Source organism: Vipera ursinii, assembly GCF_947247035.1.
Source record: "Vipera ursinii genome assembly, chromosome: 1".
NCBI lineage: Eukaryota > Metazoa > Chordata > Lepidosauria > Squamata > Viperidae > Vipera > Vipera ursinii.
This window is the reverse complement of record NC_139512.1, coordinates 69336717-69357733: the sequence shown is the minus strand read 5'-3', so window position 1 is coordinate 69357733 and position 21017 is coordinate 69336717. Positions and strand designations below refer to the sequence as shown.

The window sequence follows — 21017 nt, the reverse complement described above, 5'->3', positions numbered from 1 at the left end:
GGTGCATCTTTTGATCTGTTGTTAAAAGGAAGACCAATTTGCCCTTCTTTTGTTAGGGGAAAAACAGAAAGCCTGGCCCTGCTCAATTTCATTCAGTTCTATGTTATAGCCCCAGAGGGGGGAAAAAAGTTTTTTCCACTCCTGCTATTTAGCATAAACTCTGAGGACATCGGCATATAGTCTATGGCCACTGATGTACTCACAGATACCATCTGTGGTTCCCTCGTGGCTCCTTGTTCCATCTGTCCACATAATGCTGATATGGTAGGGATAAAATTGTCCAAGCTGATATTCAGGAATGCACTTCATTTCTGACTACTGACTCCAGGACCCGCTCTTTCCCAGTCGTTCCAGCATTCTCCCCAGTAGATAGCAGTGTGTTAGGAAATCTAGCAACAGATTAATGCTATTTAGCGTGGATTCTGGAATGCTTGGGGGGAAAAAACAATTAGTATGAGTCAGTCTGTGGTCCTTAAGAACTGGGTCTTTCTAGCCAAGGAATGATTGGATAAGGTAATTATTTCAAATAACGTTTATAAATCTACTTGGATCCTTTTATTAGACCAACCGAAGTTTTAGAATAACTACATGCTTGCAAGTTCCCCAGACTTTTTGATCAAGCTAATTTTTTTTTCCAAAACAGGAGAAAGGAGAATAAAGTTATTTTGTCTTAAGGAGACAAAGCAAGAAAAATAGCAATGGTTTTACATTGACAAAGCTGGGGTCCCACTGATTCATCCCATGCCCACATCATGTTCTGAGCTAGCTTGCTTTGAAAGACAAGAACCACAGGAGAGAGGGAAAAAGAAAGACACTTAAGAGAAACAATCCCATCCAATGGCAAAAAGGGCCACCAGATCAGAGATGCGATTAGAAAGTGACACTTTTTCACCTGCGTACAGTCACAAGGGACTCGTTCTTTCATCCTCATGAAAACAATGACCTTCTACTACTACCTTTCAAAACTAGCTGACCAGACCTATTTAGCTTATAAAAACATTACATTAGAAATATTTACAGGGTTGCCTGCTTGCACATAATAATAATAATAATAATAATAATAATAATAATAATAATAATAATAATAATAATAATAATAAAGTTGGAAGGAACCTTGGAGGTCATCTAGTCCAACCCCTGCTCAGGCAGGAAACCTTATACCATTTCATGCAATGGTCTCCAGTCAGTGTTACTTTCTAAATTGATTAGATGAGATCAATAAGAAAGTTTCTAATTTTTTAACATAAATAATAATAATAATAATAATAATAATAATAATAATAATAATAATAATAATAATAAAAAGTTGGAAGGAACCTTGGAGGTCATCTAGTCCAACCCGCTGCTCAGGCAGGAAACCTTATACCATTTCAGGCAATGGTCTCCAGTCAGTGTTACCTTCTAAATTGATTAGATAAGATCAATAAGGAAGTTTCTAATTTTTTAACATTAATAATAATAATAATAATAATAATAATAATAATAATAATAATAATAGTAGTAGTAGTAGTAGTAGTAGTAGTAATAAAGTTGGAAGGAACCTTGGAGGTCATCTAGTCCAACCCCCTGTTCAGGCAGGAAACCTTATACCATTTCAGGCAATTGTCTCCAGTCAGTGTTACTTTCTAAATTGATTAGATGAGATCCATAAGAAAGTTTCTAATTTTTTAACATCATCAACAACATCTGGGCTGGTGTACTTCTCTTATGTCTATTTATTCTTTCAGACGTTCTATATTTAACAACAACATCAATTCAATGACTTCCAGGAACTCTTTCTGCCTTTTCTCCCCTTTTCCTTTCCCCTGAAGCACTTCTTCTTCTATCCTACTGTTTGGAAACAAATTAGTTTGGAAATAACATTGTTGTAAAAACACTGTAAGGCAGGACAGTGAAATCTATCAGCAGTTCTAGAAACACAAATATATATTCATTACTGATTGCTTTGAGGAAGAAACCCCCCCCCCGCCGCCAAAAAAATAAACATTTGCAGGAGAATTCTATTTTTAAGATACTATGCAAGTTGAAGGTTAAACTGAATGACCTTAATGTATTGGTGAATGTAGCTGTCACTCTCCAATCTAGAAAAGATATTTTTGAAAAGCAGAGCACCGTGTCAAAGGTATAAAGGACTATGATGGGCTGATCCAACCTAAAGGCTATTTAAAAAATCATTCCTGAAACTCCATGAAGCAATTACATTCAATACTAAATGGCAAGTGGAATAAAATTATCAATTCACATGAATAAACAAATAAAATTATTCCCAAGTTATCAACTACAGTAATACCAGCTAAGGAATAGGGGACACACGGCCCATTAAGCCACGTTTTGTTCTGCAAGCTACAATTGGCCTTATGTTCCCCACTGACTTCAGCAGGAATACTTGCAAGAAGCAATATTTGCATTATTTGGCAAATGGAGGTGGGGTAATGACATTCCCCCACCAGCTGAATGCAAGATAGGTTAACTATGTTTTAGCATCTCCATTTGTACAAAGTTTGCAAGCCTTGGAACTTAATTCTGTAGCACTGAAAAGTATTCCAGTGCATTTCAGCTTTTATGTATGAATAATTGGATAAACCAGCTTACATCAATAGCATTCTGAAGAATTGGCTCCAGGACAACTGCCTGGAGAATTCAGTGAATCAGGATTTAGCAGGAACATCCTGCTAATCACATTCCCTACCATACCATGTGGAAATCTTCCTGCCATGGTGCAACAGTGTTAGGCATTGCCATCAAACAATTCAGAGTGGCTAGACCTGTCTATGATTTAAATTTAAACAGTGGAGGGAGGTAAAGTGTAGCCTTCAATATATCTTGCTGAAATTATCTGCTGTTTACATATGGAAGGAGAGTGGATTATGTTGCTCCAGATGCACTATTTTTACATTTTTCCTTAAGGCTACAGATTTGGAATCCATGGATTTAAAAGATTCATTTAGATTTTTTTTTTAAAAAATCACCTTTTCAAAAATTCTTGCTCTTGTGCTCTTTCAGAAATACATTTAAAATCTGAACATATTTTCCCTCTGATAGTCTTTATTAGTTTTGCAATCAAGCAGAAAATCAAATCTTGCTTTGCAATACCATCCCACTTCCCTCATGTTTGGCTCTGAAGGTTATCACATTATAGCTTATGTTGAAGCAAAGAAAACCAACTAGTGAGAAAGGGATTTAAGTTCTCATCATCAATGTGATTTGTACCATTATTCATAGCTCAACCAGACCAGTAAATCATTTGAGAGATGAGCATTCAATTTCCTACCATGTCTTCTACTGTATGTGTTCATTTCTGAGCAAAAAGTAAATCTAGATCCTACTATACATTTCTGAGTGATATCCAATAAGTAGGTAATTGGGGGCTCCTTGTTGTTTAATACTAATAGTAATAAAATGACTTTTGTTCTCCTCTTTCTGAAATGAGAAAGGGTGGTTAGAAAGGAATGGAATTTGGTGTAGAGCAAGTACCCTATCCAGAACTGGGGATTCATAAGAAATTCTTAACCTCAGGAGTGTTACATTCTCTATATTTTGCAACGGCATCAGTGGCAGAATGTCAATGTTTCACTGTGTCCCATAAACCTAAGCTAGGCCCATTACAGACTTACAACAGTTTGTTTAGTGACCATTCAAAGCTACCACGGCACTAAAAAAAAGTGACTTATGACCATTTTTCACACATACAACCATTGCAGCATCCCCATGGTCACATGATCGAAATTCAGTTGCTTGGCAACCGTCTCATATTTATGACGATCGCAGAGTCTCAGAGTCATGGGATCCCCTTTTGCGACCTTCTGACAAGCAAAGTCAATGGGGAAGCTAGATTCACAGAAACAACCGCGTGACTAACTTAACAACTGCAGTGATTCACTTAACAACTGTGGCAAGAAAGGTTATCAAATGGGGCAAAACTCACTCAGCAATGGTCTCACTTAACAACCTAAACTTTGGGCTCAGTTGTGGCCATGACTCAAGGCCTATACTGCTATAAATGCCCATGACTAATTCATGCAACTCTCAGATTCTGACCTGTAAATAGAATTTTCAACTTTTAAGTAGCCCTTCCACTCATCTCTTTGACAAAGGTTCCGTAGCATTTAGGTCTATTTCATGAAAACTCTCACCTCGTGATTTCACTATAGATCAAAAGTAATAGAAATAGAAATGGGAACGTTCAAATTGTCTTGTTCTGCGCTTTCTTCTCTTTCTAAAAGTTTGAAGCCTAATATAATGTGTAGGATGAGTAAGATAATGTCTATCTGTTTTGGCAGATGGTTACATCTAAGTAGACTTGGTTAATCTCAGAAGCCAAGTCTGATCAGCCCCGATTACCAAAACACTATTAGAAATGAAGTTAGCCACAAAAGACCAGTATTTCCCATGCAAAAGAGAAGCAGTCTGCCACCCAGTCCCCACTGACTTCTGTGACCTTGATGAGAATCACCACGTCTCCATTAACTAGAAAGGCAAGAGAAAAAAAAGCCTAGAATTTAAAGCCTGTAGCACTGACATATATAGAGGATTGGGTTGATGTAAACTGCAACAGGCAAATTTTCTTCTTTGCAATGAAGTAATTTACTACTGTAATCGAGTCATGTCTGAGAATCCACCCACCAAGTAAACCAATTCCAGAATAAGGTGTGGGGAATCAGGACAACCTAGATTTAGAGCTGTGACAAGCTGAAAGGTGGCAAGTATTTGGATGGAGGCCATCTGGAATCCCAAGGCTGCTAATTAGACTGGGATTTGGGGGAAACAAAGCCATCCTGCAAGAATGCGATGGAAAACCATGACCATTCTTAGCTATAAAAACAGACTTTGCTAATTGTATTAATCGTATTTTATAAACAGTCTCATTTTTGCAGCCTTGCTGACCTATTTCTTACCCACATGTCAGAGTTCAATCAGCAGATTTTCCTTTCCCATATGTTGAACCTGCATAATTCGAAAACATAAGAGTCATTCAGTTATCTGGGGTAGCTAGCACGACTGAGATTTGGGAGAAATTCCAGAGAATGTCAACCAGTGCACATTATAAACTATGCTTATGATTGGTAGGCAGTGTGGCCCACAGGTCTCTTCTAATTCTTTTTGCCAATTTTATCTGACAAGCTACGGATCAAGTTGTTATTAAGGGCACAGAAACACTGTGGGCCATTTTCCTTGGTCAACTGTCAACTAACAAAGATTTTATGATTATGAAAGCAAAAGCCATACTAAACTTGCCATACCCTAAAAAGTCCCACATAGAGTTTTCATAATTTCGATTTCCAAGCTCTTAATATTTGGTTCATGTATAAATACAGTTTACTTGATTTTTTTATACTCAGCTACTTGCAAGTTCAATGTGTAGTTGATTGAAACTATTTAAGTTAATATGAGCTCTGGTTGTGGTTCATTCACATACGTAAGAGTCATCTCAAACTTATTCCTATACTATGTAAAATAATTCTGTGATATCTAAGCATCACAGGAAGGTAGAATAAGGAAAACAAAATTATTGGATGGAAAAAACTAAGTCAAAAAACAGCATATCCTTCCTTACAATGTCATCATCATTGCCTGTATAAGCTACTGTATATGGATATGGTACGGTTCATGCCAAAAGCGTGCTTCTGCTCAGAATACAAAATCCTATTATCATTAGCTATTATTGTACCATATGGTATAAGAATGATGACAAAGTAGTCATGTTTCTTAAGTTACACATTACACTATTTTACAAAAGGATAAAAGAAAACCTCTTTTAGCTGGTATAATTTTAATTAGTCTCACCATTTTGCACTGCAACAGCACTACATACCAGTATATTGGAATTACGGGCTAGAGTAATTACGAATATACATTGCATCCATAGAAATAAGCCAATCCAGTCTGATATTGCATTGAATTGCAAACATATGGAAGAATATAGACTTCAGATCACGTACTCTGGCATTATCCCACTGCAACTATGGAACCATTTAGGAATAAGTTAATTAAGGAGCAGAGCCAAAATGGGATAAAGTACTGCTATGGGGCAGGTAAAGTTAGCCAGGTCCCATATATGTTAATTCAAAATACATTCAATAAGTTTTTATGTTCCGTTGGGATAAGGATTGCTTCTTAAAGGAAAATAGAATGGTTAACAAAGACAGACTGAATTCATATATCATATTAAGCCATGGCTTGTTCAACAGCTTGCTGAGTTCACACAGCATGCTAAACTAAAATTACAGTAACAAGCCACATTATGGCTTTATGCACTGTGTGACTCCAACCACAGAAAATTGCTGGGATGACTTTGCTCAGCTGATTGCTGATTAATAACAGACTTAGAAATATAATTTCTCAAGAGACCATTGTCATTCATCACCAAGAACAAGCCTGCAATATGGAAAAACCACTTCACCTTCTAAATATTGTACTTCCATCCATTGAAACTGATAGAACAAGCTAGTTCAGGCTAATTTAACTTGGTATCAGGGAAAAAATTCTTTGTGGATTTCTGCTAAAAAAAAAGACTAATGCTTAAACAGAGCCTGGTAAACATTCTTCAAATTATGCCCCATTACTGTGAAATGGGTGCCTTGCTATGAAATTTACAAATATGCATAAAGAAACACATTCTCATATCCCTCGAACGTTATCCTCCTCCAACCCTATTAATTGCTGGGGAAAGGAAAGGAATACGTTCCAGAATTGCAGGATTTGTGAAACCTGTTTTCCGCTATAACCACCGATACTTCATCCATCCATATAACTTCAGGGATAATGAAAGATCTGAATGTGGAGAAAGCAAATTTACAAAACGTTATAGCAACTATTCATGCTGGAGTCCTTCATCCAATCCACATAAACCATGATAACTGAGAACCTCTGATTCTCCAGACTGAGCAAGATGACAGTATTTCCCTAGTTCACAGCATTCTCCTTCAGCTCATGTTCAATGTCCATTTCCCCCTCACATATGCAGATATACGGTATTTATCTAATACTTCCCCAGAAGATTAAAGCTATAAGGATTGTAGTCTTTCATTGATTATGAGGATTTTGGTTCTGAAGCAGATCATAACTGAAGCAGGTCAATGCTATTTGATTCCTCCTCCAGTTAGTGTAGCTTTGACCGCCTCAAACATGTGGACTGTTTAATAGCCAAATGCACTTTTCCCAAACACACTTTCACATACCCCCCTGCCATTTCATTTTAAAACCCCATGCTAGAATTGCTAGCCATGTATTAGTCTAAGGTATGGTTAGACTCTGAAAAAGAAGGGTATCAGTTTTCTACTGGAAAACCCACTATGGCAGAAAATTAAGCATCTATCCCCAAAGACAGCATAGTGAATTGGGCATGTTCAAAAGCCGCAGAAGGCTAAAAATTAACTGAGAGGCTGGAAGTGTCCTAGAAGAAGCTTTGCTATCCAGAAAGCATAGAATAACAGAGGTGGAAGGGATCTTGGAGGTCTTCTAGTCCATCCCACTGCCCGAGCAGGAGACCCTATACCATTTCAGACAAATGGTTGTCCGGTCTCTTTTTTGAAAGCCTTCAACGATGGAGCACCCTCAACTTTTGAAGACAAGCTATTCCATTGGTTGATTGTTCTCACCGTTAGGAAATTTCTCCTTAGTTCTAGGTTGCTTCTCTCCTTGGTTAGTTCCCATCCATCGTTTCGCCTCTTGCCTTTCGGTGCTTTGGAAAATAGCTTGACCCCCCCTTGCCTTTGTAAGAGCCCCTCAAATATTGGAATATCATCTCACCTCTAGTCCTTTTCATTAGACCAGAGTACGTTGTCAAAGAGTTTATTGCAGGGCACAGTTGTGCTTGTTATGTTTTGCTTTGCCTACTGTACATGATTCATCAGCATCTCCACCCCAAGACATCTATCTGTCCATTGTGACACTAAGAGTCTGATGGCTATACTACAATGTGGTCCACCACTCCTTGCAGAAAATTATGCCGACATCAAATGTGCTTCCCCAATTACCAAGCCCTATCCTGCTATACTAATGGAGTTAGCAATGAAGCTGTCCTCGCCCTTTTAATGCAAGACAAATTAAGTAGAGCGGATTGGTGATTTCCCCCAGTTTTGTTGTTCCTCCAACTAGGCTGGTTCTAGACATTCTGGTACTGTGGGCAAAGTCATATTCTGGTGCTCCTTATGATTGATTATATTTAACTCTGAAGCAGACATTCCAGTTACCGCTTTATTGGGCATAACTTTGATAAGCTAATAGTCGAACTCTCAGTACCTTTTGCCTCGCTTCAGTGATACCTTTAGTTTCCTCAGGTCCATAGTTGTACTTTCTTTTTCTTTTCTTTTCTTTCTTTCTTTTTTTTTGTGACTTGCAGGGTCTCATTGGTGTGCTGTTCACTACCACTCACCAATTTTGTGGCTGTTTTTCAAAAACCACAGAAAGAAAAAGTTCTAAAGCAACGAGGAGAAATGATCGACTTTCATACTCATATTGTGTATTTTGGGAGTCTTTCCAGTGTTGGAGCCTCCTATAATTCAGTACCCTAGGTGACCGCTTTGGGTTCCTAGACCTTGAAACAGTTCACTCCTGCCAAGTGTCACCTGCTGATTGGAAGAGAAACACCAATCACTTTTCCCGAGGTTGGGTGGGCAAGGATAGTCAGGCGCTTGTAATGCCATGTTCATTTAATTTATGTGCCACCCATGTTGTCAGAGATGACTCTGGGCAGCTAAAAAGCATTAGAACCCGTATACATTAAAATAATAAACAATATTATTATTGTTTATAAATAACAACAATAATAAATTCTGTTTAGCCACCCATCAAGTTGCCGAACCCACTGGTTATAGACACAGAAATGACAGGTCAGTCAGGTCACTTCTTAACTACCTCACTCGCTCTTCAGAAAGACCAGAGACAGGTAGGGTGAAGTGGGGGAAAGCAACCATTAACAAGCGAGCTCCACCCTCAGCTGTGCCTTCACAGGAATGGCAGGGATGGCTGTTAATCTTATTCAGTCCTTGTGGGCAGCAGCATCTGGAACTGGACTCTGGATGTCCCAGGGAGCTGGAATGAGGTAGTCAAAAAGGCACTACCCCACCAGCAGTATCAAACTAAAAAAAGAACAGTCATGCAAAACCTGTTTTTGACAAAGCCGTGGAAAACGTATTGTGCCCTCCATGATGACAGAGGCAGCAATGAGCCGTTCTTTGCCAACTGAAGGTTGACCAGTCGCGCAGCACAGGAGTAACTCTTTCTCTCCAGAGAGGGATAGTCTTGTATTTTTTAAAACAAAACAGGCCTTATGCTCTTTCAAAGGGTCATGAAACTCATGGTTAAATAACAAGCTTTATAAGGGACTCCGTGTTCCCGATAAGCTTTTCGGGGGACACTCAGGACAGATATCTTTGTGGAAACCAGGTATGAAATGCTTTCCTGCAGCGCAAGCCAAACAGGGCCATGAAGCATAGCCTCCTTGACCCAGAGGGCAGGAGCCAGGCCTGCCAAGCCTAAATCAGTCAAAACAGAGCGAGAGACAGAATTCCGACTTCATCAGCAACCACAGAGCAAATACTGTGATGGGATGCCCAATCACTAAAATAAATACATAAATAACTGTGAAGGTGGGGAGAAGAAAATGGTATTTTACAACTGGAGCACCTAATGACAACTTTAACTTGCTTCGGGAAGGAGACAAAGGCAGCATCATGAGAATATGGTGTTTTTTAATTCCACCACTGTATTTATGATGCAGTTAAAAGGATGCAGGGATGAGTCCCAAAACTAACCCCCCCCTCTTTTTTTGCCTCCAGTTCAAATATTTCCCTTTCATTAAATGTGATCCTGCAGCTCCTTGTTACAATGGCATAAAAAGGTCATTTTGCAGGAGACAGCTGAATTGGTAATTTCAGCCAACTGCTTGTCCTGCATCAGTCTTGTGTCAGTCATTATTCACTTTTTCTAGCCAACGGGTATCAAACTCATCACGTCACGTGATGTATCATGACATTCTTTGCCTTTGCGGAGCCGGGGTGGGCGTGGCGTGTATATGATGCATCCGGCCCGTGGGCCACCAGTTTGACACCCCTGTAAAATCTAACCCTTTCACTAAAGGGAAACGCCTTCTATTCATTTTGCCCAACCACTCTCACTCCTATACTTAGAGAATGGGGAGAAATAAGAGAGAGATAGACCTAGAGTTCCCAGGAAAACTCTTTTAACTGGAGCCTCTTTAGATTTCATCTCTGTAAGTGATTCAGGAGGGACAGTTAACTCTCTTGTGCATAATTCACACGATACATTTGACCAGACAATGTTAAAATTTAGCCCTAAACAACTCTCAGGATCACTTGTCTGGGTTAAGTGAGTTAGTATGCTTGCACAACACATGCTGACCCCAGCATACCTTGCAAAGGTTACCAAGTGGTTTTTATTAATTTCTTGGACCAGCATCGCAGATAACACTAATGTAGAAAATCTAAGGTGTAGTCATTATTTGAAGAATATACTGTATATCCTATTTTTTAAAAAAATTCCATTTATATCCCGCCCTTCTCCGAAGACTCAGGGCGGCTTACAAGCTTAGCAGTAGCCTTCATTCTATGTATATGCCTGCTTATTAGGGCTTTCACACACATATACAGAAGATTGATGGGGGGTGGGGGGGCAATGAGGACTCACAACAGAGCTACCTCAGAATTTATAATGCATATGTAAATATGCTAATCATGTCCAATTATTGTTTCATATCCATTTATGTGGCCATTGTTTTACAATGCTGCAAAACAAAGAAGTCGTTTCCAGGCTGGAAGCTCTATTTATATTTACTGGGACAAACTCAGGGCATCCTTAGGCTTGGAGGAAGATCAAGATGGCAGATATGATCATGTAATCAAAGCTTTTTTGATGGGCATCCTGTGCATGCTGCATGTACAAAGCAGGATGGGGCTTCATATTGCATGGCTGTCTCTACCTTCTCTACCCTTTGGACATTCCTCCAGTTCTCTGGGACTGCCTACAGAGAATTGGCTACCGTACCTTAAGGAATTGCTTAACAGATAGTAATGTAAGAACTGGATCTCTTTCCAGCATACAAACAAAATGATAGGCCACATTTTAACAGCCAATTTCCGATTTTAAAATATTTTTAAAAGATAGCATCCCTTAGCCCCATACCATTGCTTCCATTTGTGAGCTGCCACTTTTACCTGGACTGACTCAAGTCCTCCATATGTTGTGACAATGGATTGGTATCTAACTCCAAGCCCCCAAAACAAATTGCCGGCAACCTGCCTCCTAGTCTTAAGCCTGGAGAGTTGAATTTTTGTACACTGAACAGCTGCTTGAAGGGTGCCAGAGTTTTGAACCAGCAAGTGGATGGGTATTAAAAATCGAGCAGGATCCAGTTTGGGTCAATCACTGGGCCGGAGGTTTAGTCTTCTGAGCTTTTGGACTCACTCTGGAGCCCAAGCTCAGGGAACTTCTGTCTAGTGTGCGCACACACTCTGCTAGAGAGCAGTTCCCTGAGCATGGGCTCCAGCACGAATCCAAAAGAAGATTAAACCTCTGGGCCCGGTGAAATACCCAGATTGGATCCTGCAACATTATCCTGGACACGTGTTTTCGCCTTCATTCACTACAGGCTTTTCTTAAAAAATAAAGTTGCCTTCAATTGTTTTTCAGCAGACCTCAGACTTGGATCAAGGCAATGTGGTGCATCAGGCAGTGGCAGTCCCTAAAGACCGATTCTGATATCCAGTCTCCCTGTACTCTGTGTTATACTATGTCTGCCTTTAGCTGACATTCTTTGCTTTCAGGCTTATGGCAGACTTTCTCTTTTCCTTTTGTTTTCCCTTTTCATAACTGCCCACTTTCTCAAGTGCCCGAGGAGTATTTAAGATAAGATCATCTTTATTGCCATTTTACTGTGGGCACAATGGCGCACAACAAAAATGAAATTTAGTTGCCCGCTCTCAAAGTGAGACACATACATGACACCCACCTAAAACATGCTACATACAACATATGTATAGATCCACACCCCTACATATACGTAACAATAAAATATTAAATACTGTCCATCTTGACTATATAACGGAAGGAGAAAGCCTGAGAGTTCACAAGGTTAATACTCTATGGAATGAAACTATGGCTGAATCTGGATGTTCTGCTCCGGATACCACGGAGCCTCCTCCCAGAAGGTGACAAGGAAAACAGGTCGTGAAGAGGATGTGTAGTGTCCCAGATAATCTTACGGACCCTGTTCAAACAACGCTTATGTGCCATGTCCTGGATGGAGGGGAGGGAACTGCCAATGATCTTTTCGGTCATACTCACCACTCTCTACACCACCTTCCTGTCTGAAGCAGTGATGCTTCTAAACCAGACTGTGATGCTGTATTTGCAGTTGTCAGACTGATACCCACACAACCAGGTAAAGGTAGGTTTATAAGCTGTATATAATCCATGGCATACAGGTAGTCCCTAAACCTACAACAATTCATTAATAACTGTTCAGAGTTACAATGGCACTGAACAAAGTGACTTAGGACCATCTTTCACACTTATGAGCATTGCAGCATCCCCGTGGTCATGTGGTTTAGAAGCAAAGTCAATGGAGAAGCCAGATTCACTTAACAACCGTGGTACTACCTTAACACCTGCAGTGGTTCACTTAACAAATGTGACAAGAAAGGTCATAAAATGGGGCAGAACTCACATAACAAATTTCTCACTTAGCAGCATAAATTTTGGGCTCAACGGTGGTCATAAGTTGAGGACTACCTGTACTGAATTTACAGCTGAAGAACAGCTTGAGAAGTCAGTCAGAATGTGTTTAGTGAGCAGGGAAGCCACTGGAGATAAAAATAGGAGCAATTTCCTGGAAATACCAGCATTTCTCACTTCAACTCTTTGTTTCAGACTTCCTTTGTATAGGTGTTTATTTAATACACACACATATTGTATTTTTTTTGGGGGGGGGGAGTAGCTGCCATCTCAATTCTTATGCAACCCGAAGGGTATCATCTCCAACATGCAAGAAGGATGTAAAAGGGGGTTGGGAGCCTCCCAAGGTTTGCAAAAATACACAACTAACTTGAGGACAAATCTCTTGGAAGAACTCCAAAAACAGTTCCTGGAGGACTTCACATGTGTATTGGCCACAAAATACTGCTGGGAGGAAAAGTGAAAAAAAAAAGAGGTTGAAAGATGGACTGCAAGTGCTGGAATCCTGAGTATTTCACATTATACATTATAACCACTCCACAACCCCATCAGAAGACTCAAGGAACATCCAGATTTGCTGAAAATCAAGAAAGCTTTGGGGAGGGAAAAAAAACTGTCCTCCTTGGGGGGGGAGAATGACAATCAACAACTCGTGAAGAGTGAACCAGAGTAGAAGAACTGAGGCTGGGGGGTGGATGTCAGAGATGTCCACAAAATGTGGAATAATGCGAATAATCCAGATGGTGTCCACAACAATGCAATCAAAGTTCCGCGATGCACATAACAACACATGAAGCATTGATCACACCTTTGTGGCCATGTTAAGGACATTTTTAGCCACATCTTTGTAGATGCCAGGAGTGCAAAACTAGAGAAGAAAGAAAACACAAGCTGGTTACAGGTGGATTATAGCAGAAGTCCCCAACCTTTTGGGGACCAGGGACCAGTTATGTGGAGACAGGTTATTCCAGGGACTGGATGGGGTGTGGTTTTGTATGTTGCCTGCATCCCACGGATGGGGCTTTGCTTGTTTGTGTGGCCCGTTTGCTGGCATGCCACAGACCGGAGGTTGGGGACCCCTGGATTATAGCATATTCCATGAAGTTCTGAAGGGACGCGGTGGCTCAGTGGGTTAGGACGCTGAGCTTGTCGATCAGAAGGTCGGCAGTTTGGCAGGTCGAATCCCGAGTGCCGCGTAACAGAGTGAGCGCCTATTACTCGTCCCAGCTTCTGCCAACCTAGCAGTTCAAAAGCACATAAAAAATGCAAGTAGAAAAATAGGGACCACTACGGTGGGAAGGTAACAGCGTTCCGTGCGCCTTTGGCGTTTAAGTCATGCCGGCCACATGACCACGGAGACATCCTCGGACAAGTGCTGGCTCTTCGGCTTTAGATGAGCACCGGCCCCTAGAGTCAGAAACGACCAGCGCGCATGTGCGGGGGAACCTTTACCTTTACCTATGAAGTTCTGAGAATGGGGCAAATCCACTGTACAGTAAAATTAAATCATTAGGAAGGTGCCTTAGTTGGCCTCTATCACCAAGGTATGGTAAAGAAATGAAAAGGATTTAAACCTTTCCCAGCGTTTTGTTGGTGTGCATATTTTCCTCCTCCAGAATCAGAGAATATTACCAGGCCTGGTCTAAACCAACAACCAAGCCGTCATAATTTTTTTTAAAAAACTTCAAAAAAAAAAAAAAGGGAGTGAACCAAGATGATCTCTCAAGCCTTGCAGGTCAAGATCCACATCAGGAAAGAGGCATAGATGAGTAGGAATCCAATGCAGGAAGTGAGTATGGCAGCACTTAAATATTTGTCCTGGGAGCTCATATTTAAAGGTGGCCTTCACCAACTTAATGATCATGGGATTTCTTGGAGCAACTCCCAGAATTCCCAGCCAGAAGGTATAGAATGGATTTAAGGCAGGAATACAGGTCATAGGGCAAGGTTTGGGGAAGGTGTCGATGCAGGCACACTAAAATGCCCTGTAGGACAGGAGTCTTCAAACTTGGCCCTTTTATGACTTGTGGACTTCAACTCCCAGAATTCCTCAGCCAGGAATGCTGGCTGAGGAATTCTGGGATTTGAAGTCCACAAGTCATAAAAGGGCCAGGTTTGAAGACCCCTGCTGTAGGAGATAGAAAGAATTGGTTCCTTGCAGGAGCAAAGGTTCCTTCTTCGTGGCTGCTTCAAACCGTTTTGATGCAAGTTTTGCCTTTTAATAATCAAAAGCAACTGGGAGGGGGCGGGTGTGGAGGGAGAGATAGGCAAAGAAAAGGAAAGATGTATATGGAAAAGGGAGAGAGAGAGAGAGAGAGAGAGAGAGAGAGAGAGAGAGAGAGAGAGAGAGAGAGAGAGAGAGAGAGAGAGAGAGAGAGAGAGAGACGCCAAGCACTATGTCATAAATCAGGGGTCTTCTTGTGGACTTCAACTCCCAGAATTCCTCAGCCAGCAAAGCTGGCTGAGGAATTCTGGGAGTTGAAGTCCACAAGTCATAAAAGGGCCGAGTTTGAAGACCCCTGTCATAAATTCTAGCCTTCCCGCAACTAAAGAAGTAAGTTTGGAAAGCGCTTTCTATTTCGGGAGCGGGGCATGCTATTTTTTTTTTTTTAAAAAAAAAACAGCATTTACTCCCTGGCCCCCTCGGTGCCTAATCTTATCAATTCAGCCCTCTCCGGCTTTCTCCTTTAACACCGGGCGGGCAAGGCGGTATTTCAAAGGGCAGAAGCAAGACAATGCGCGTCCCTGTATTATCCCTGGCTGAATTGGAAAGGCAAGGAGAGCTGCAACGAAGCTCCGCGGAAGAGACAACCCACCCACCCACCCACCCACCCCCCCCCGCCCGAGCGATCCTGCGTGGAAGAAAAAGGCGAATCGGGGGGGAGGGGGGGAATTAACAAAGGACCCGTTGCCTCGGCTCTGGCAATCCAAAGTTATTTCTTCTGAATATTCCGGGAGGCTGGAAATGAAGCGGTCCCCAAAGAGATTCGCCGAGGCAATTGAGGGGCTCCGGAGCTATCGCAAGCAGTGGCGTAGCGTGGGGGGTGCAAGGGGGGCCGGCCGCACCGGGTGCAACATCTGGGGGGCGCATTAGATGCATTTTACTTTAATTACATCAGTATTTTCATAACAAACAATACATGTGCTTAGGGGGGTAAGGGTTTCTTTAACTAATCTAGTGGAAGAGACTCCAGTGCTAAAATCACGGGTTAGGGGGCTCAAATTACTTGCCTTGCCCCGGGTGCTGACAACCCACGCTACGCCACTGATCGCAAGCGCTGGAAATAAAAAAAAAAAAGGGGGGGGGGGTCTCGTGTGGTCAAAGGAAGCGGCCAAGAAGACACAAAGAGTTTGAGAGATCACCTGATTTAGCAGGTCTAGAAAGCAGATTGCCCGTTTCGGTGATCTTCAAACCCGGCGGGGGGGGGGGGCAAGCTTTGTGCGAGTTTCTGGAAAGTCTAGCGGGGTGGGGGGTGGGGGTGGGGTGGGTGGGGGACGGAGCGCAATCTTGAGATTATGTTTTTGAGACGGAATAAAAAATGCAGACGGAGCAAATGCAAATGTCATTCGGCCCGCTTTCATTGTCGAGGAGGACACACGGGACTGAAACGCTGCACGCCGTATCGCCCCCTCCTCCCTCTCCTTTCCTTCAACCCCCCTCTCTTTCCTCCTCCTCCCCCCCCCCCCCCCATTATTATATTGCCTGCGCCGGTTTTGCTATCATTTAACCCTCGGGACGAATTTAAATTTCTTCTTCCCGATCGCCAACTTTCGAAAAAGCAACGCTCTTTAAAATAAACCAACAACTTGAGAATTGACAGATGGCCAGCAACGTTACTAAAAAGAAAAAAAGAAAAAGAAAAAGCGAATTTGCTATGCTTGATATCTATTGTTTCCTCTCCTCTCACCCCAGTCAGACGGAGGGGGGGGTGGTGGAAGGGGGGCGGGGAGAAAGAGAGAGAAGAGAGAGCTAATTATATTAAAAGCCTGCTGCCTTGGCTCGCTCCTGAAAGATTTCAGGGGGAAGAACTCTGGGCCACAAGACGAATGAAGCTTCGGCGCAGCCGGGTGAAGAAGTCGGCAATGATTGATGCGGAATGGTCTTGCTGCAAATAAATTTAACGCTGTGGCGTTAAGAGGGCAGCAGCTTCTTCCCTCCAGACCCCGGCTTTTTTTGCTTTTTTTTTTCTTTTCTTTTTTTTTGTCTGTCTCCACCCGCGCCACACTGGTTAAAGCAGCGTTTCCCAACCTTAGGAACTTGAAGATGCGTGGACTTCAACTCCCAGAATTCCCCAGCCAGCATAGCTGGGGAGTTGAAGTCCACGCATCTTCAAGTTCCTAAGGTTGGGAAACGCTGGGTAAAGCCTCGGCGGCTCCAATAGATACACGCTTCATTTGCACCTGTGATGTAAGCAAGAATCGAACCCGGATCCTCCGCCTTCCCACCCACCCCTCGATATCACTCCGAAAATCTTGCCCTTCCTTGGAGGAAACTCAAGCGCAAGTGACTTTCCCCCCCAAAGGCATTCCATTCCGCCTCTCATTTTGTCTCGGCGAGGTAGAGAAATCCCTGAAGTTCTTTCCATCCACAGCGTGTTCGTGTCCTGCACGGTAGCGAGCGGGTTTTCGTGTGAACCCGCCTTCCCGATCGCTCTGTCTCGTCCGGCAGCCAACTTAAACCCCTCAGGTGCAGGAGCCGGAAAAGAAACGGGAGGGGCCGTGGTCGTGAGACTGAGCACTTCCTTCCCCCAGCAGCCCGGCACTGCTCGGGGGGGAAAGGGAGGGCCGAGCAGGTCATTCCCCAGGGAAGAAAAAAATTAGAGCTTTCCCCAAACCCACGGGATCCTCGCAGGATGTGCAATTCCCTCCAAGCCTGGCTAAGCCCTCCGCGCTCTTTCCTTCGGGGGGAATCGGGTGTCTCATACACGTGTACTGTCATCTAGTCCCGAGGTTGCCAGGCTTCGGGTTTCCCACGGAACTCCCCGGGTTGTTCCTCCAGCTTTCTCTACCTTCAGGTGCGCGGCGGGGACTCTCTGGATCCCGAAAGCCACGCGCGCCGCCCTGAGCTTTTTTGGAGGAAGGGCGCGATCTGACGACGCCAATTGCAAGCTTTGAAATCGGGGGGAGACAACAGATTCCGGAGGTTCTTTCTTTAACCCAGCGTTTTCCAACCTTAGGAACTTGAAGATGCGTGGACTTCAACTCCCAGAATTCCCCAGCCAGCATAGCTGGCTGGGGAATTCTGGGAGTTGAAGTCCACGCATCTTCAAGTTCCTAAGGTTGGAAAACGCTGCTTTAACCGACCCCTTGCTCTTCATCTGTCCGCCCGACGCCGCCACCGCCACCACCCCCGCATCTCCCCACCCCCCCGCGCAAGAAAATGAGTTAATGCCCTGAAGAATAGCAAACGCCTCTTCCTAGATCGCGTTTGGAATTTATCACGTGTTTTTTTTACCCCGTATTTTGTCCCAAAACCAGGATGGGGAGGCGAGGTCACTTCTTTAAATCCGAGGGCTCTCCGCGCCACTTGCCTTGAAACCCCCCCACACCTCACCCACCCCCCCACCCACCCCCCGCGCGCCGCCTTTCAGCTGAACGCGTCTTTTCTCTCTCTCCAGCCGTTGCCCATACCAAAGAAGCATGTCTGGAAACACCCTTGCCAAGTGTTTGCCAACTCCGGAGGGAAGATGAAAACTGGCAGAAAACTGGCAATCGGAAGCACCCGAGAAAGAAAGAAAGAAAGAAAGGGCTGGTGTAGAGCGAGAAGCCGCACAGCCGGATCCCGCTGGGCCAAGTGCCCGACTTAAAGCTCCCTTCGCTTGGCTTCTGAGACACCCCCCCCCCTCTTTTCGCGGAAAACTCCTATGTAAAGGTTGTGGGCGGGAGAGAGAGAGAGAGAGGGAGGGAGAGAGAGGGAGAGGGGGGGAGAGAGGGAGGGAGGGAGAGAGAGAGGGAGGGAGAGAGAGGGAGAGGGAGAGGGAGGGAGGGAGAGAGAGAGAGGGAGAGAGAGAGAGAGAGAGAGGGAGAGAGAGAGAGAGGGAGAGGGAGAGGGAGAGAGAGAGAGGGAGAGAGAGAGAGAGAGAGGGAGAGAGAGAGGGAGAGAGGGAGGGAGAGAGAGAGAGAGGGAGAGAGGGAGGGAGGGAGAGAGAGAGAGAGGGAGAGAGGGAGGGAGGGAGAGAGAGGGAGGGAGGGAGAGAGAGAGAGGGAGGGAGGGAGAGAGAGAGCACCCGTCCGCAGGCAGCCGCCTCTGGACCCGCTGCCAAACCCCACCCTGCGTAACGCTTTAGGGGATTAGCCACTGATGCGTGCCTACAGACCACCTGGGAAATCTGGGGCTCTCTAAAGAAAGACTTACTGCCCACCTTTAATCCCAAAGGGAAGGCGAGCTTTCCCATCCCGTCCCTCGGCGGTTTTTGGGAACCCGTCCAGTCCACCTTGCACCTGCGCCGGTTGGAGGATTTCTGGCCGGAAGCCAGAGTTTGCTTTCGGTTGCGTCCCCGCGACATCTAAGTCTAGGTAGGAAATCTATACACATCCCAGGACTTTCTCTCCTACCAGCCTGACTCTAGTGGTGTCGCCTACTTAGGAAAGCGAAAAGCGAACGACGATATGCAAAACAGATCGCCGGACTTCCTGCGCTTTATTGGAAGCAACCGTCCACGAACCGGAGTTATTCATCTCGGACCGCAACTCTCTCCCTTCCTGCCCAATAAATCCTGGATCCGGGGCTGCCCCTTTTTGGCCAGCAGAAAGGGAGCCGACAGAAGCCTAGAAAAACAAAAAAAAAAGTCCTTTCCTCTCGCGCGTCAAAACCCTTTCCAACTACTGGAGCGTTTGCAAAAGCAAAAACTCTTAAAACTGCAGTCCGACTGCATGCCAAGACAACCATTATGCACCCAGTTTCCACAATCGATCTTTCTCTGCTGGACACCGGGCGGGCGGCCCTGGAAGCCAAGCCGGACGCCACGCACAGGACTCTTGTCAAGCACAATCGCCCACTCCGGAATCCGTAAAAACCTTGCCAATTTCAGCAAGCCAAGAATCCGGGGAAAACTGCAAGCGCTTATCCGTGCCTTCTTTAAAGCCCCAAACTCTTGTGAGGGGTTTTTCCGTCACCACCAATAAATAAAATAGAACGCAATATACATATATATTTTTTCTTATTAATTTCCGAGCAAGAGATTGGTGTGTGTTGCACAAAAAAAAAGAAAGAAAGAAAGGAGGATATTGGAAAGAAAAGAAAGAGGGAGACGAGATCAGCTGGGAGATCTGGGGACACCAGCTTCAGTCTGGCAGCAAGCCTCGGAAAGGCGCCCTTTTTTTCATATTTAAACCACGCGGAATATGTACATTTTTGATTCCTACTTACGCTTTCAGGGGGTTGTGAATGACAGTCGCCATTTTGCTACAATGTAACAGAATATTGTGTCTCGGAGTTCTAAAGGTTCGCTCAGGGGAAGCGGTTGGCCAATCGGGAAAGCGGATACCGGCCCGCTGTCCAATCAAGGAATAGAGGAGGAGCCCGGGCTCGGCTCGTTATTAGGGGAGCTGTCAAAGCCCAGAGGTCACTCCCTTTCTGTGCAACTGTTCAGAGAGCAGGTCTTAAAGAGACAGCGACCTGAGCAGAAGGGTAATCCTCACTAAATTTTAGAACAGTCGAAAGACTTTCTGTAGTAATCTCCGTCTTTGGTTTTGTTTTTTGTTTTTTGTCCTTCCGAAAGTACGCACAGAGACAACTACAAAACAGACTTCATTCGCAGTCTGTCTGTGTATTTTTGCGACGCTTCTCGTCCCAAGGTGCATGCCCTCACTTTTATCCACGAGAAATGGGTTCATATCACTTCAGCGGCGAGGGAGGGAGGGAGGATCTCCTGCTGCATACTGAGGCAAGTGGTTTAGGCAGCAGGCAGGATTTTAATTATCTCCATTTTGTTCCTTTGATCTACAGCCACTTTCCCTTTAGGTTTCCTGGGAAATGTTTAGATTAGAAGCCGTGACTTTAGGACAGCACCCTTCCCCCTCCAGTCGGAATTTCTGACAGCCGTCCAGTCTCCGCAGCCCATTGCACTAGTTCAGGGGTCGGCAACCTTGGCTCTTTTATGACTCGCGGACTTCAACTCCCAGAATTCCTGAGCCAGCATAGCTGGCTCAGGAATTCTGGGAGTTGAAGTCCGCGAGTCATAAAAGAGCCAAGGTTGCCGACCCCTGCACTAGTTATATAATGCAGAGGTGGTCAAACCGACCGCCTGTTTGTCTCACTCAAAGCAAGTTTACGAGGGGAGCGTCTTGTTTCACGTGTTGAGACTTGACCTCTCTGATCTTTT

General features: G+C 43.9%; 1 protein-coding gene across 4 annotated transcripts in view; it reads right to left on the bottom strand.

The window, feature by feature from the left end:
- Positions 1-20113, bottom strand: part of DPF3 (double PHD fingers 3) — a 243983-nt gene extending 223870 nt beyond the window's left edge. For 3 of the 4 annotated variants that reach the window (XR_014490960.1, XR_014490961.1, XR_014490962.1), the window contains exon 1: positions 20063-20099. Coding sequence is in view for 1 of the 4 variants with exons in the window: in XM_083350564.1 (XP_083206690.1) it covers positions 20063-20094 (32 nt within the window). In the remaining 3 variants the exon portion in view is untranslated. Of the gene's footprint in view, positions 1-20062 lie in introns of all 4 variants that reach the window. The other variant, XM_083350564.1, reaches the window with a different exon arrangement.
- Positions 20114-21017: the final 904 nt, after the last annotated feature.